The following is a 17290-nucleotide window of genomic DNA, read 5'->3' as shown; positions in this document are numbered from 1 at the left end:
GTTCCAACACAACAAACAACATCACCAGTAACATCACAGGCAATGGCACTACTATTTACGACGTCGACGATAAAGTTATCCGTCTACTCTTCCTCATACCAATGACTGATCCGTTCCAAGTGTCGCTCCTCCCAATTGGGAAGTTTATAGCTGGGGCATTTGATATGGCTATAACCGATGCAAACGAAATGGGCTTCGTTCAAGGTAAGTTTTGTATAGAAATAGCAATGCAAAGGCCTGGGGATTCACGTGACATGTGGCTGACTGAACGAGCACAAGAGCGTATACAGTAGACCTACCAACACGACACATCTGAGAGAGGGACGGGGGGGGGAACGTCAAATCTGCTTGAGGACGTCAAAGTCTTCGATAGGGAGTCTAACTGGCACAAAAAACGTCACGGTGATATAAGTAGTTCATTATAACTAAGAGCTGCCCATATAACCTGACCATACATGAAGGACGGTACTTTATCCCCAAGACCTAGCATTCTCCGTGATAACGCGTCACTTTGTGATGTGATCACAGTAAACAGCGCCATCTATCATAGAGTGACTATTAAAGACATACAGTTTGCAGTCGAAAGTTATCAGCTCGTCAATTATAAAAGATCATCACTTTATGCTGTGTTTTTGATTAAAATTTAGTAGTCATATTAATCTAAATTTAGAAAATTTTGAGTAAAAGCTCAGAAACTCAGATCGTGGCACTTTAAATTTCTACAGGTTAACGTTAATAATGCTTGACTTAGCAATCGTATTTGAAAATCTCACGTCTAAAACAGTGTCGATACTGTGATAACAATGTTCAACAATATGACGTACTTTTAACCTTTGACCCAACTCTTCAAATCTAGGTTATCATGTGGAATATTCATGGGTTGACACGTATGGTAAAATTAACAAAGGTTTACAAGCTGTAGCCAATCACTGGAGGGATGGTTACCATGGCATTATCGGACCAGGAAATACATGTTCCTTTGAAGCTCGCTTTGCATCATCTCTCAACATGCCTATGGTAGACTATGTAAGTATTTGTCTCTGTCTCACAACTTGCCCATCTTGCAATTTGTTTATTTGATACTAGTTTGCACCAATGTCGTAAACCTCTGTATAATGATTACGGCAACGCTACCTCACTTATGTCGTAAAACACTTTCCCCTTTACGGCAATACTACCTCAGGAATATCGTAAAAGAACTGTCCTCTTTACGGCAATACTACCTCATGTATGTCGTCACTGTCATTACGGCAACGCTACATCACTTATGTCGTAAAGCAGTGTCCTCTTTACGGCAACGCTACATCACTTGTGTCGTAAAGCAGTGTCCTCTTTACGGCAAACGCTACCTCACGTATGTCGTAAAGCACTGTTCTCTTTACAGCAACGCCACCTCATCACGTATGTCGTAAAACACTCCTCTACGGTAAAGCTACCTCATGTATGCATGTATGTCATAAACCATTTTCCTCTTTACGACAGCCATTGAAGTATCACTCACGTGATACAACGATATTTCATGTCATTTTCCGTTACGTCATCGGAAAAATCACTATATACTTTGCTCTACTGGCGTTTCAGCTGGGTCAGAATGAAAACATTGACTTACTTGTATTTTTAATTACAGCTATGTGATGAATCGGCAGTATCAGACAAGACAGTGTATAAAACCTTTGCAAGAACCAAACCATCCAACTCGGAGATTGCACACGCTATTCTGTTAGTCTTTAATACGTTCGGGTGGCGGCGCTGCAGTCTCGTCAGCTCAGATGACCAAAATTTTGTCAGTATTACGGATTTGCTTCTTACCTTGTTTGAAGAAGATGGAATTGAGGTTACCAATCATCACGTGTTTCCTGGAACCTACGTACCAAATCATAGTACTAGAGACTACCATGATTGGCCTAATGTCATTAAGAGTATTAGGAAAACAACACGTAGTAAGTGTCTGTCTGTCTGTCTGTCTGTCTGTCTGTCTGTCTGTCTGTCTCTGTCTGTTTGTCTGTCTGTCATCTGCCTGACCGTCCATTTATCTGTCTGTCTATCTGACCGTCTGTTCGTCTGTCTGTTTGGTAATAGGTTGACGCACACATATATACCAATATACCATTATGTATTTCGTGGATATAGGTGGTTATCCTATTCTATCTATCCAACTGTTGCCAAGTTGGTATTTTTCATCTTTCATGTGTGTTTGGAAAGTGAAGCCTGGCATTATTTGTATACTGTTCACTTTAATAATATTCAAATATTAAATGAATCTCTGTTTTATCCCACAACAGTCTACCTGTTTGTTGGCAAGATTATTCATCATCGCGATTTCATCGTACAAATGTACAAGGATAAAGTGTATGTAAATAAAGACACTGTTGTCATAGCGACATCGGTAGATCATTTTTACCATGGTCTCAGGGGATACGTCAGAGGTGCGTATTACAATCAATCCAAACATATACTTTCGACATGATAGTTATTTAAAATATTTTATTGTCATATTTGCACATATATCAGACTTGATTCAGGATAATTTCCCCAACCCCTCCCTTCTCATCCAGTCCCCACCCTTCCGCTGTCCCCCCTGATCTCCCCCCTGATCTCCCCTCTTCTCTTCTCTTCTCTTCTCTCCTCTCCTCTCCTCTTCTCTTCTCTTCTCTTCTCTTCTCTGCTCCTCATTCTCTTCTCTTCCCTTCCCTTCCCTCCCTTCCCTTCCCTTCCCTTCGCGACTCTTCTCTTCTCTAGTACCTTATCTTCCCTCGCATCTCCTTCCCATATCTTCCTCCCTCCCCTTTTCCTCAATGTTCTCCCCTCCCCTTGTCTTAACTTACTTTCACTTCAATACCCCTTTTCCCTTGTATGGTTTTCTTTAAATTTCTCAATTCTTTTTCACTAAGCCACACAGGTTGCAGTCTTCACCCGTTACGTTTAACCCCATGCATGCCCACTTCTGTTTTTCACTCACAGACTGGCTCGATCCAACCGATGATCAAATTGCCAAACAAGCCATAAAATACTCATTGATCATAGAGTTTCGTCAGCCACTGATGCTCCCTTCTAAATACTATGAATTCTCAGAGGAAAGCATTCGAAGAACTCATACCATATTTAATGGACCTGAGGATTTTGTGGTAAGAACTTGACGAATAAATTGTATGTGTAACTGCTGCAGTTTAACGTGGTATAGAGAGCCTCGTACCTCTTTTCAAAACATTTTCCCGTTTGTAGATCCGACGCATATATCTCGAGATATTCATACGCCGGAAAGGGTGCACAATCATACATTCAGGCACCATACAAACCTAGATTGTTTTCTGACTATTCAATTCAAGCGTTAATTTCATTCAGAAAAGTAGTCATGTAAGACATATGCATGTCTGCTAACTCCCGTGAAGCCACGCGGTACCACTGCTCGGACCCTTACGGTGATACCAGCACCACTTTGTTGTTTCTTGGCAATAGGGAACTTGCAAACCCGCCATGTTGAATGTTGCATCATGGGAAACGTGATATTAAATACTAACCAATTACTATCGTAAACGATAATGTTACATTGTTTGTAACCACAAATGATCAATTCTACGTCACCCTGACCATTGAGGGAGGTTTATTTTATCGGAAGCTCCAGATTAGGTATTACAATAACCACAGATAATCCCATATTCCTTTGCGTCTGAGCATGCTCAGTCTGGATTGCAAGTTCTCTATTGTGCAAACTTTATAGATGTTAAATTACGAAATGACTCTCCCGAACCCAAAGTTTATGAAAATGTCTTACCTTGGAATGTTGTTCCCATTTAACAATAATACACTTTCAATCACTTGTATTAAGAAAATCTATTAAAGGGACACAAGCTGAGTTTATACATTTTTGGGGCGAGATTTATACTGCGTATTTAAAAGTCATTCATAGTATTCTACGTACTGAAGCATACCTAGCTATGACTTGGAATTGATTGAACTATAAAAAATATGGTATTACGATATAGCAATACATATAAATGACCCGATGACGTAATTTTTGATACGTATAAAAATGTTAAGGAACCCAATCTAAGCTGTAAACTGCTTTCACAAAACCAGAACGCAATTGTTATGTCATAGAAGGCATGCAATGACTTTAAACATATCGTGTAGGGTCGATGCTGTAACCGTTTAACATAGGCAAATATTTTCACCTGAGTAAAAGGTATATAACCCCAGCTTGTGCTATTTAAATGTTTAAAAAAATATGCTGTTTTGTTGTTGTACAAATTCCATCATTAATGATGGGAATACCGCTCTCCTCACTCTCATCTTACAATATGATTACTTCATCCCACAACAGTTTGACAACAAGGGATTCTTCCTTTACGACGCTGCCATGCAAATGTGTTCAGCAATGAACTCAACTCTTGCTGATGGTAAAGACATTGCCGATGGAAACACTGTCATGTCCTATATATTCAAGTCAACATTTGCAAGTAAGTCTAGTCTCTTTTAAATGAATTGTCACCTGGACCCAGTATTTTTCTTCATTCGGCCAAGTTAATACAAGTGATCTAAGGGGCCTTGCCGCTACTAGTCGCCAGACGAGATGGGACTGACGCCTTGTTACGGGTATTTTCCGGCTGTATGAAGAAAAATGACCCTTTTCACGTATCACTAGACGTCTGTTACGAAACGGGTGCGTAGCCTGTGAATCACGTGATTATGACGTAACTACGTGCAGCTAAAACCTCTAGACTTGTGAATCTGACACTATACAAGTAAGGTGTACGTGTTGATACCCTCACTTCTGCAAGGGCATACCTAACAGCTGTTGCACTTTACAAAAAATGACGAAAAGTTTTAATTCTGTTGACAGGTAAATTCAACAGATATACTTACATTAATGAAAATGGTGATGCATTAGGGGAATACGATCTGAAATCTTGGCAACTCTACGACTTGCAGACATTTATCAGTTTTGGAATATATTTTGACGACAATTTGAAGTTGTATCAAGACTACGGAATGATACATGCAAGCAGTATCACGAAAGACACGGAAACAGGAAAATGGGTAAGTATTCAACCATGCAATGGGTCATGTGGGAGAACGAGGGTGTACACGTGTGAGTATAGACTTACTCGAGTCTCCAGGCGTTTTGCATTCTTTAATTGAATAACCAGTCAGTATACAACGCAGGTACAGGCTAGGTGCCAGGTCAGGTCAGGTATCGACTGAACTTTATTTTTGGATTCACATTCGGTTCGGATCCAAAGATCCGTCATCTATTTTTATTTGCAGTATAGATTGGTTTTCATGGCAAATTTCTCCTTTATAAATGCTAATTCAACAATGTAAGTACTCGAATATGTTCATATTCTGTTGAGAACGTCTATAAATACTCGAAACTGCTCAGGCAATTATCTCTCTTGACAGCCATCACCGCTCACACAGAGCATGCACATTTAGATATGTGTCGTAGAGTGTGTTGAGTAAGCAAGCAGAAATCAAATCCTATTTGTTACATTGCATACAAAGAAGTGAGTATAAATGGTAGATGCCCAATTATACAATTACAAAGCATAGAATGTACCCATCACCTGAACTAATTATTCACACCACCTTTCGTTGACCTTTGACGCAACGCATATATAGTATATCAATATATTAAAGCGTAACTTAAAATATTCATATAAAACAGATTTAATATTTCGGTAACTTTGAAATATTCTTATTATTACACACACTGTTTCAACTGTTAAATTCTAAAGACCATTATTATATCGCCGACTGAATAACCTTTACCCTTTTCATCTGGAAGGCGTTAATGTCAACATAGCATCTCGACAAAAAATTAGGACGTACCCTTTGAGTTAGGGTGACAAATTTTCATTTGAAACAGAGTCACCTACTAGAGTCACCTCCGATGCCATACTAAAGTCTCAAACGCCTGAAACATTGGTGCACAACTTCTTTTTGCGCGTGTTTGATACATCTGAATGTGAACCTAAAATATATTGTCGATACCTGACCTGGACTGGCCTGTACCTGCGTTTTGTACCGACCGATTGAATAGCACACATAGACACAGACACACACATACACATACAGACATACATACACAGACACTGACACAGACACAGACACAGACACAGACACAGACACATGCACGTGCGAATCACTGAGTGTATCTGATACAAACCCAATCGTTTATTTTTTGATTCCAGATCTATGATCCTGATGCTTATTCTGGAAAAATACAATGGCCAAATGATGAGATTCCATTGGACATGCCGGAGTGTGGTTTCTTTAATGAACTCTGCCCAGGTTTGTTGCCTGAGATACCATTCCCCATATTTCTGTCTATTTAGGCATGGGAATTTCGGGATTTAAGGTGTATGGGTTTGGGATGAGGTTAAGGGTGTATGGGTGGGAAGGAGTCAAGGTGTATGGGTGTGGGATGGGGGTTGGTGGTTGGCGGCGATAGGGTGAGGAAGGTCGCATCAATCTATGGAATCCCAGAGAACTAGAACACATACAATGCCATTTTGAAGGTAAACATACACAATCTTCTACAAGCGGAGTTATGAGAACCTATTAAAAGTTATTTCAGGTGCACCAGCACTGATGACTTAAGCTCACATTGTGGTGACGTAAACACTTTCCCTTGTCACAATTCTTTTTTCTAAAAGTTTGAAGAGTTCACAAAGGTGATCATGATTCAAGGCCTTAATTTGCAACCCAAGATTCATTCAGTATCTAAAGCCTTGCTCTAAATTAGTACTGCATAAGTCCAATTTTCCATCTTCACTCAACAGAAACAGATGTAGTCACAGTCACTGTCATACCAGTGTGCGCCATCATCGTTTGTCTATTTATAGCACTCTACTTCCTGTACAGGTATGTCGCCATCTAGTGGCAGGCTTAAATTTTGTTTTTATTGAAAACGTTGTTCATGGTGGGATTCCTAATGTTCTGAACGTCATGCTACCTTCTTCAATCACACTCTGAGCATGCGTACTGCTGGTGGAATGTCTAAACCCCAAAGTTTGTACGTAAACAACAATCATGGACCTATACCTTGTAGAGGAGATTTACCGTCCAGGATACAATGTATACATCTACATGTACTCATCAATTACAAATTATAAAAATTCTTAATGTATTGCTGGGGAAAGTTTAACCCCCACATTGTCGGAGAAATGTATACTTGCTAACCCAGGATACACGCTGTACATTTATATATGGTGAAACTGCATCAATCGTATTCGTATTTTCGTCTCAAGAATTTAAAATGCCTTTTATTATTTCACTCCCCCCTTCGAAAGTGGACGAGTAGTATTGATTTAGCTTTAAAGTCAAACAACCATGCAAAAAACACTACGCATGCGTATATTATGATATGAATTATTTATTTAAAATATTGATCACGTGCATACATCTGACGTCACAGGAAGCGTAAATATGAAGCTGACCTGGACAATCTGGTTTGGAAAGTGAACTGGGATGACGTCACAACTCGGGGTGATCACAAAAAGTCACAGGCGTTATCTATGAAAAGTATGGTAAGTCAAGTAAACGGAATGAAAGCGAAATTGAATATTCTTGGATTATGGCATATCGAAAACATCATGCTTTATTTAATATCTAAGTTTCCAATCAATATAAGTAGTGAAATTTTAAGTTCTATGCACAATATGTAATAGGGGACTTGCAATCTAAACTGAGCATGCTCAGACGCAAAGGATTGTGGGATTATCTGTGGTTATCGGACGGTAATACCTCATCTGGAGCTACTAATAAAATTAACCTCCCACAATGGTCAGGATGACTATGAATTGATCATTTGTGGTTATAACAATGTAACAGTATTGTTTACAATGCTATTTGATAAGTATTTGTTATCAAATTTCCCATGATGCAAAATTCAACATGGCGGGTTTGCAAGTTCCGTATTGTTGTCCTTCGTTTGTGTCAATTTTACATACATGTTATGCTCTTGTAATGAACTGAAAATTTACAATTGGAAACCAAAGTCGAACAGCTTTTGAACTATCCATCCGTGCACATATTTTATATTTGTTATTTGTTGTTATAGAAATCTTCCCTTGTCGTTTGCATCACAGAACTGCAACAAATAATTGCACAAATGACAACATTATTCACAATTATCATCGAATGATGGCGAACACAACACAGAGAAAATTTGTCCATCAGTAGCAACTTCGAATTCACAGGTCATCATTTTTGACGTTCGCCTTACTGATCAAATACTCTTTATCCACAGTTTTTGAGTACTGTCTCTCTGTTTGGAAACCAAGAAAAACAGCAAATATTTACCAAGATCTGTACGTATAAGGTGTGTTTATCAAACTATGTTATATTCGCCATTAACGAATACTCTGACGAGGTTATGTTATTTTGTGTTATAGTCACTCTTTGCATCACAATTCAAAATGCAGTATAGAGTGTCTTCTATATTCAGTAGTCATGTGCTATATCTAGCAGTGCCCCAGTGGATGTGGGGTGTTATTGTTTTGGCTGTGGTTATATACTGCCTAGTCGTTATTTCATCCTCATGTTAAAGGTACCATTGTACCCGAGTCATAGTTAAGTTTGACACACAGATCGAAAAAGTTTCCACTGCATCAAGATATGTAATACCTCTTTGTGGTACAAGTCAACATTTTTTTTCTGTAATATTCAATGATCACCTAGCAGTGGTCCGATGGATGTGATGGGTTATTCTTCTTGTTATATATGTCTTTGGTTATCTTAAACAGAGTAAAATTTGTGCGATGAAAGCAGTGAACAAACACCATATTGTCCTGACTAGAGCTGTGCGGAAGGAACTGAAAGAGGTAAAGTAAAAATAGTTAAACTGTATGAATATCAAAGTAAAAAACCAAAAAACCCCAGAAATTGGGGGTGATCGTTTGACCGTAGTTAGTGATGTGAGAAGTATGAAGTTACTCCATACTTTCCCTCCCACACTGATTTCATAGAAATATGAGAAGTAGATCTGAACTCATGAGATTGATAGAAGGATTATTCCTGAAACGCCCGCTTTTTATAATCTTCTTTATTTGGACCGAGGACAGTCTATCTTACTACGGCTGAACTTACGTGATGTGAACGCCTGGAATGTGCCACGCACGTATGTTTCAGATACGTATATCTGGAATCTTATACTTATTGACTCGTGAACTTTTGCACGTGACATAATCCCCTCACACTCATTGGCTAACTATGAACCAATAAGTTGAATGTGTAATGGATAGGCAACGCAAAACATACTCGGAGAGAACAATATATAGCTGATAGTTTTTAAAAGATTCAAAAATATACTAGTTTTACAACGATGTATAGATTAGTTTGTAGAGCAATACATAAAATGTAATAAGCTGAAAAAAATGAATATTGAATATTGTGACTAACAGATGATCGTTATGTTTGTTTCCTTATGTTGTTAGATGCGAGATTTGCACCACGATAATGTCAATAAATTCATTGGCGCATGTGTCACTCGTCCTCACATTTCAATCTTGATGGAGTATTGTGCTAAAGGCAGTTTGCAGGTATGTTAGGTTTTGTCAGTACAAAATTGAGGAAATGAATTTCGAAATAGAGGAACTATGAATATAGTATTACACTATGAGTTTCTATGGTGATGAAGTTGACGGTCACTGCTATGTATTCTTCCAATACCAAACTATCATATGTAGACAACTTCATAAGCACTTTCGATATGTCGCGATATCAAGTTCATGTCGAAAGTGCATGCTCATGCCTGTGTTTATCTCAGATGAAGATAGCAGAGATTGACCTTACTGTTAAGGATTCCATTGTGTGGTCTGTGTGGTCAATGTAAGTTTGGATATTTGGTTGTTTAATTAACATGTGCAATCTATGAAGTCTACCACGGTGTCTACTGTGCTTATGCTGCAACTGTTTATATCGCCAACTATATCCAGAACAGACACTCCGGAAGCAATGACTGTGTACTATCCTTTGTGTATTGATATTTTAAAGAAAACGTTGTATCCAGTCTCCCTCAGGCTGAACTTGATATAGTCTATTCGAGACTGCATGTTCATATTGAATTCAATATACACCATTCACACTATACTATACATCCAACCTTCTATAATAAAGTACAATTAACAGCCCCCCCCCCTCCTCGTCTCCACACACCACACACCCACTGTTATACTGATACTCACCCAATTGTAACAACTCGTTGCCCTACGGGATCTACTGTATTTGCTTTCTGCATAGTCGTGCTATACTCCAACTGTGTGTTTAATTTATCGACTGTCTCTTTCTACAGGACATCTTGGAAAACAGCGATATCAAACTTGAAAATATGTTTATCGCCACACTGATTGCTGACATTATCAAAGGTATGACGTACATCCATAACAGTTCAATCAAATCACACGGCAATCTCAAATCGTCAAACTGTGTCGTTGACAACCGTTGGCTATTACAGATAACTGATTACGGACTTCATGAATTCAAGAAAGGACAGCTAGCAGATAACGACGACGAATATAGTGAATCTAATCGTAAGTAATAAAGGATTTTTTAAAAAGGTTTCGTAAAACCCCGGAAATGCAATTATATTTATATATCATCTAGAAGACGCATACATTGTATCTCAAGCGCACACCAAATGTACATCAATTGTGACATGTGGCAGGAATACTCGAACATTTTTGGCGGGAAATGTAAGTGAAAACTGTCGTCTGCTGACAGCCATTTCACATTATATTACAATCGTACAGAGCTTGGAAAACTCTTGAATAAGTACGAAGAATTTATACGTAATTGGAGTCTGACCAATCTGAAAAGCTCTGAGTCGAAATATGTCGTATTATTTTGCATAATATGTACTCCATTGCGATAAGTTGATTGGTTTTGTGAAAAATTCAGGACTTCTATGGCGGGCTCCAGAACATCTTCGACAGGGTCAACAAATGCCGGAGGCAGGATCACAGAAGGGAGACGTCTACTCATTTGCAATCATCTTACAAGAAATATATTCCCGAGCACAGCCATACCATCTCAACATCGAAGAACCAGAAGGTAATTAAGGATATAAATAAACAGACAGGCAGACAGACAAACAGACATACATACATACATACATACATACATACATACATACATACATACATACATACATACATACATACATACATACATGAAAACCAAAAAAAAAAATCAAAATAAATGTGAGATAAAAGCCTAAATATGAGCCCAAATTACTGTCTAGCTATCATGTGCAATGTTCGTGATAGATGGCCATTGTTTAAATATTACACTGTAAAATGATATCTCAAGTTTTACAAAATTCTTGTATAATATAATTTACATAAACGTACACGGTTTTCAGGACATTTCCATAAATTATCAAATCACAAAACCGCATTCCTATTTTTATCAATTCAAACAGAAATTGTTCAAAAGTTAATTGCCGGCTTGGAGCCTCCGTTTCGTCCAGATTTGAGTGACGTCAACGAAGAGGCGCCAGAATGTGTCCTTAAAGCGATACGTATATGCTGGGACGAGGACCCTGAACGACGACCGGATTTCCCCCAAATTGGAGAACAATTACAACCCTTGCACGAAGGATTGTAAGTATGATACTCCGGACTTGTTTTTGATGTGATCGTAGAAATATGTTTTGAAAAACAAACTGACGAAAGACGAACGTGAGTCTCTATACAGAGAGTCTTGACATGTATAATTCTCAACACATGCAAAAATGGCAACGTCTACAAAAAATTGTCCAATCACGCTCCTAAACCCGCCTTTCCTAAACCCTAGCAACGTCTACAAATTTATTCCAATGACATTCAACCTTTTCTAAACCCTAACAACATCTACACAAATGGTCCAATGAAGTTTCACCTTTCCTAAACCTTACTAGAGTCTATACAAATGGTCCAATGATACAGAAGTTCCACCTTTCATTAACCCTAGCAACAACTACACGGCAACACATATGTTTGTTTGTTTGTAAATATGCACATCAGATACAAATAATACCTGATCTTGTATTGAAATCTTACAACACGATTTTCATATTTCGTCTAAAACTTCCAAGCATGTTTGATTGTCATTTTTTATGTAAAAGAAATGCCAAAGGACCCTATTTTATTTAATTGCAAGTGGGGGTTATCTTTGTGATAAGGTAATGAACGTGTGCACCTGCAAAACATTGTTTGTCTGTTGCTAATATTGTAATTTTTACATCTAAAAAAGATCATTTTGTAGACGTGACAGATAGTTTGAAAAAAAAATCTTTATTTTAGCCATTGTTGTTTTCGTTACAGTTGCTGTTTTGGGTCACAAAGACCACCCACTTCATGTGATACAAATAATTTGTACGTTAGGGAGCCTATCCTTATTCATATCACTAAATCAACCTTAAATTGTAACTCCCTAGCTTATATACAAAAATGTATCTTTTGTAAAGTTGGTGCAATATTATGCACTTATTGTCTGGCTATAAGGACATTAGCAGACGTCTTGAACCTGATGGCTGTTATGCAGAAACTATATTTCCCGAGACTGAAAGCTGGGGGAAACAGTTGCTTCATAACAGCCCTGATGGTATAGACGTCTACTGTCGGAATAAGGCCATGCAATATGTATTTCATATCACATCATATTCACATATTCGTTCCATAGTCAAAGCAAGTCAACTGTACGACTTCCATGCTTCATGAATAGTGCTCTTGGGAAAGTAGAATATGAATAATTCCCACTCTATGCAAATCGGGGCAGTGTCGGTCACTAGTCTATACCACGTGACACGATCTAAACCAATCATTGATGGCTGTATATTTTATAAAATTTATCAACAGAAAACCAAATATACTTGATAATATGATTGCTTTGATGGAAAAATATACAAATAATTTGGAGGAATTAATTAACGACCGAACAGAAGATCTCAGGAGAGAAAAGAAGAAAATTGACCTACTCCTAAATCGCATGCTGCCACCGTAAGTAAGGTCATACACGGTAAACGCCATTATGACATCACTTCCGCTCATGACGTCAGGTCAAACTGTAGAGGTGCCATAAATATTCTTATTGCCCGTTAGCTTCTAATCTTTGCAGGGATGGTTCAATCGGTTTATTTACATCAGGTCTTCTTCTCATTGATAGTCACACTGTTTATGCTTGCTTGATGTCCATGTGTAAACAATGAATAAATAGTTTGGACATTTGATAATTTGTACCATATACTATTGAAGTACAATTATTTTGTTTATTAAGATATTGTCATTTGAAGTTATGAAGGCCTAGATCAGAATTAAAACATTTGTCTAACAGAGCTATAGAAAAGTTGGTCCAGGTCAAAAGAATAGTCATCTAATGTTTATTGCTCCATTGATAAGATACTACTAATGTGAGAATCTGGGATTGAATTATGGGTCTTTACGGTATAGTGGGCTATGATTCAAAATTTTATTTGATATGAGATTTACTTTGAACGATGAATATTCAAGTCCATTTATTCCACGTCGCCGTGTGATGGCGCGTTTTGTTTTTTATAGGTCTATTTCTCATCAACTGATGAATGGGATTCAAGTTCAACCGGAAGTCTACGAAACTGTTACTATCTTTTTCTCTGATATTGTCGGTTTCACCGCCTTGTCTGCTGTCAGTACGCCAATCCAGGTAAGTTCAAAGGTCATTAGTGCGAGATAAACAAACATAGATATACATGATAAACAAAGAAAATATCGAAAATTTTTGCCAAATAAAAATTAAAAAATAAACATGTCGCATATCAATGCCATTTTCAATAATCAAGGGATTTCGACTACATTTTTGTCCTGATATACTGTGAGTGACTAGAATACCTTTCATTTTAGGTTGTTAACATGCTGAACGATTTGTACATTCGCTTTGACGCCATCGTCTCCAACTATGATGTATATAAGGTTGAAACCATTGGTGACGCTTACATGTTGGTGTCAGGATTACCTATCAGAAATGGAATCAACCACGCTGGTCAGATTGCGTCAGCGGCCATACATCTACTGGATGGTGTTAGCGGGTTTAAAATCCGTCATCTACCAGACGAAGAACTCAGTTTAAGGATTGGACTTCATACAGGTGAGACCGTGCCAGCTCTTCAACAAACGCACACAAACACATTCACATGCATATACATTCATGAGGGGTCGAAATAACGAAAAATATACACTTATATGGAAAATAAGAAGTTGTCCGAATCAGAAAGTGCTTGTTCACCATGCAAAAATGATATTTGTTTTGTTCTATAGGTTTTAAACATGGCGTACACCACAACTCGATTATAGAACAAGTCGAATCGATTCATCGATTCATATAAGTAGCGCTTTATGAACAGCTACGAATCCGACAAATTTCATATAAAACTGTCAAGTGAATAAAACTTGGCTAATATTTTTCCAATCTGTTCATGGACAAAAGTTCCCTTAAGTGTTACAGAGTATGCTAGTCTAGTTCTTGACAGGGACCGTATTCCGTACTATAATGTACTTCATCACAATCCCAAAAATAGTGATGGTGGGATAGTGATGAAGTACATGTAGTATGGAATACGCTCCCTGTCAGGAACTAGACTGAGTATGTAAATTAGGGTAATTAACATTCACGAATTTTGCTACAAGCTAATGTTCTCTCGACGTAAGCATATATGACATATACGTAAGCACATTTGACATATACGTAAGCACATATAACATATACGTAAGCACATTTGACATATACGTAAGCACATATAACATATACGTAAGCACATTTGACATATTATTCTTTAAAAGCACATTTAACATATTATTTTTTAAAGACGGATTAAAACGGGGATTAAATGAAATTGCAAATTAATACATATATTTCACTAAAATGTGTCTCACAAATTGCTCCACCAATAGAGTTTTCAATTTCTGTGTGTGTGTGTGTGTGTGTGTGTGTGTGTGTGTGTGTGTGTGTGTGTGTGTGTTTGCCTTCGTGTTTACATGTTCATCTCCTCATCTAGGTTCATGTTTAGCGGGAGTGGTAGGCCTCAAGATGCCAAGATACTGCCTATTTGGAGACACAGTGAATATTGCATCGCGTATGGAGTCAAATGGACTTCGTAAGTCAGTCAGTCAGTCACTCACTCACTCACTCACTCACTCACTCACTCACTCACTCACTCACTCACTCATTCAGTCACTCATTCAGTCACTCATTCAGTCAGTCACTCACTCACTCACTCACTCACTCACTCACTCACTCACTCACTCACTCACTCACTCACTCACTCACTCACTCACTCACTCACTCACTCACTCACTCTCTCAGTCAATCTCAAATAAATTATATTAATTAACTGATTGATTAATCAATAAACCAATCAATCAACCAATCAACTTTCATGGCTTCATTTTAAGAATTTTTCAAAGATAATAGGTAAATTTTCTGTAGAAATCTGCTTAATACATCACAAGAAATAAACGTGGATTACACTGCTGCTTGATTGGATTTTAATCAGATTAATGTATTTCTCTCCGAACAGCTTCACGGATCCATTTGAGCAGCCAGTGTAAAAAGAACCTGGATAAGCTTGGTGGCTTCACTCTAGAATTAAGAGGCGAGATTGATATCAAGGTGAACCTAAATGATATGCAAATCAGGGTGCTTACTATGCATGACTTTAGCCCAACCTACAAATATCAGTTCTAGTAGACATAACCACATGCAATATTTATACCAAATATTATTTCATTTGAACCGGTTATTAGTCAGGCAGACAGAGAGACAGCCAGAACCAAAAGAGAATAATCCCTTTGAGAACTAAAGATTCTGAAGTACGTCATCAGTATATACCACCACCATCCAATTCATGGTTTGTTGATTCTAACCCTGTCTTCGAGACTGGTTCATTGATATTCACGTCACTTGAGGGCGTCGTCACTGACGTCATCTGGAACAACGGTTAGCTTTAAAAACCTGTACGAATTTGCACTTGTTTCTAAGGATAACGTTTCACGAAAGTAAAACATTACATTCGTTTTATGCATAGCATATATTGAGAGGACGAGTATGTACATAGTCAGGATCAATAACAGTAATCTATTGTTTTATGTTTCCATAGGGTGCAGGTCAAATGACAACTTACTGGCTCATAGATCAAGATCCGATTTACAAAATCGAAAAATTCGAACCACCAGAACAGGTCTAACAGTTAAAGTAAAAATAATCACGTGTTTCGACCAAATAGATATGTACTTTAATTTCCTTTGAACATTAGTAAAACACCACTAGCACCTGAAACTTCAGATTTGTCATTTTATTTACAATGCTACGTTATTGCTTTGTTACATTATCGGTTGGTTACTACATTATCAGCTGCAACAAGTTCTCAAACCATATTAGATCATTATTCGTGGTATTCGCAAAGTATTCAAGAACGGCGGCCAAGTAGACCTGGGCGCCAGCACCAACACGCTGAGCGGAGTTGCCTTTGCGAAGAAAACGGTGCACTCGACCAACTGGAAACTGCAGACCAGCACGGCTAGAATGACTCTTTGCCTTACCCTTAGCTTTACCTCCTTTACCACGTCCAGACATTTTGAAGTTGTACTTTTTGTGAGTCAATGTGTAACGAATGACAGTACCAAAACAGCGACCAAATGTACAGCCTATGCCAGGATTCTACTAGTTATAGGAATCTGTCCAAAATACCACATGAGGAGACTCTTGATTTATACATGAACAAATATAGCACTTGTGACATTTTTTCAGAGTGATAGTTTTCAAATAAAGAATCCAATGTCCATTTAGAGGACACGGGAAAACTCAAATCAAACCTCATCAGTAATACTAACAGCTCCCATTAGGTAAATAGGCATATTCGTGCCCACACAGACGAGTTCTCTAACATCCCTGTATTTTAGACAGTATACAGTTTAATCGGGGAGGTATGAGGGGAGAGACTCCCCTTATAACTCGATCATTTAATGTCAGTTTGCCACCTTTGTGATATGCTCATATTCATATGTGCATTATGAATATTAATTAGGTGACTTGTGAATCGACAATAAAGAAGCAGTGTTTTGGTAATGGACTATGCGACTCTTACCTCACTCACTAAGCCAAACAAACGCAAACCTACGTACGAACGAGTATATGGTGTCGTTTCTAAGTTTCAACCTCCTTACCCGAGATTCGTGACATTTTCATAGAACTGACAAGTATACAATTTACGTTTTCTGTTTTTTTATTTTCTTTACTTCCAACAGTACTGAAAGTGACAAGTTCAAATAATCACAAT

At 38.0% G+C, this 17290-nt stretch overlaps 1 protein-coding gene across 1 annotated transcript; it reads left to right on the top strand.

Moving 5' to 3' along the window:
- The first annotated feature begins 101 nt into the window (after positions 1 to 101).
- Positions 102 to 16315, top strand: LOC144445888 (speract receptor-like). Its single transcript, XM_078135530.1, has 22 exons — positions 102 to 204; positions 836 to 1026; positions 1628 to 1940; positions 2283 to 2426; positions 2962 to 3125; positions 4322 to 4457; positions 4841 to 5037; positions 6192 to 6291; positions 6783 to 6864; positions 7418 to 7529; positions 8252 to 8323; positions 8748 to 8825; positions 9438 to 9542; positions 10295 to 10532; positions 10900 to 11052; positions 11423 to 11603; positions 12840 to 12980; positions 13539 to 13662; positions 13860 to 14103; positions 15011 to 15109; positions 15533 to 15624; positions 16112 to 16315. Exons 1-22 carry the CDS (start codon positions 102 to 104, stop codon positions 16196 to 16198), a joined length of 3156 nt encoding a protein of 1051 aa, XP_077991656.1. The 3' UTR covers positions 16199 to 16315.
- The last annotated feature ends 975 nt before the right edge of the window (positions 16316 to 17290 follow it).

The sequence above is a fragment of the Glandiceps talaboti genome, chromosome 14 (assembly GCF_964340395.1).
Source record: "Glandiceps talaboti chromosome 14, keGlaTala1.1, whole genome shotgun sequence".
NCBI classification, from domain to species: Eukaryota; Metazoa; Hemichordata; class Enteropneusta; family Spengelidae; genus Glandiceps; species Glandiceps talaboti.
The sequence above is the reverse complement of the archived record's forward strand: the minus strand, read 5'-3'. Positions and strand labels throughout refer to the sequence as shown.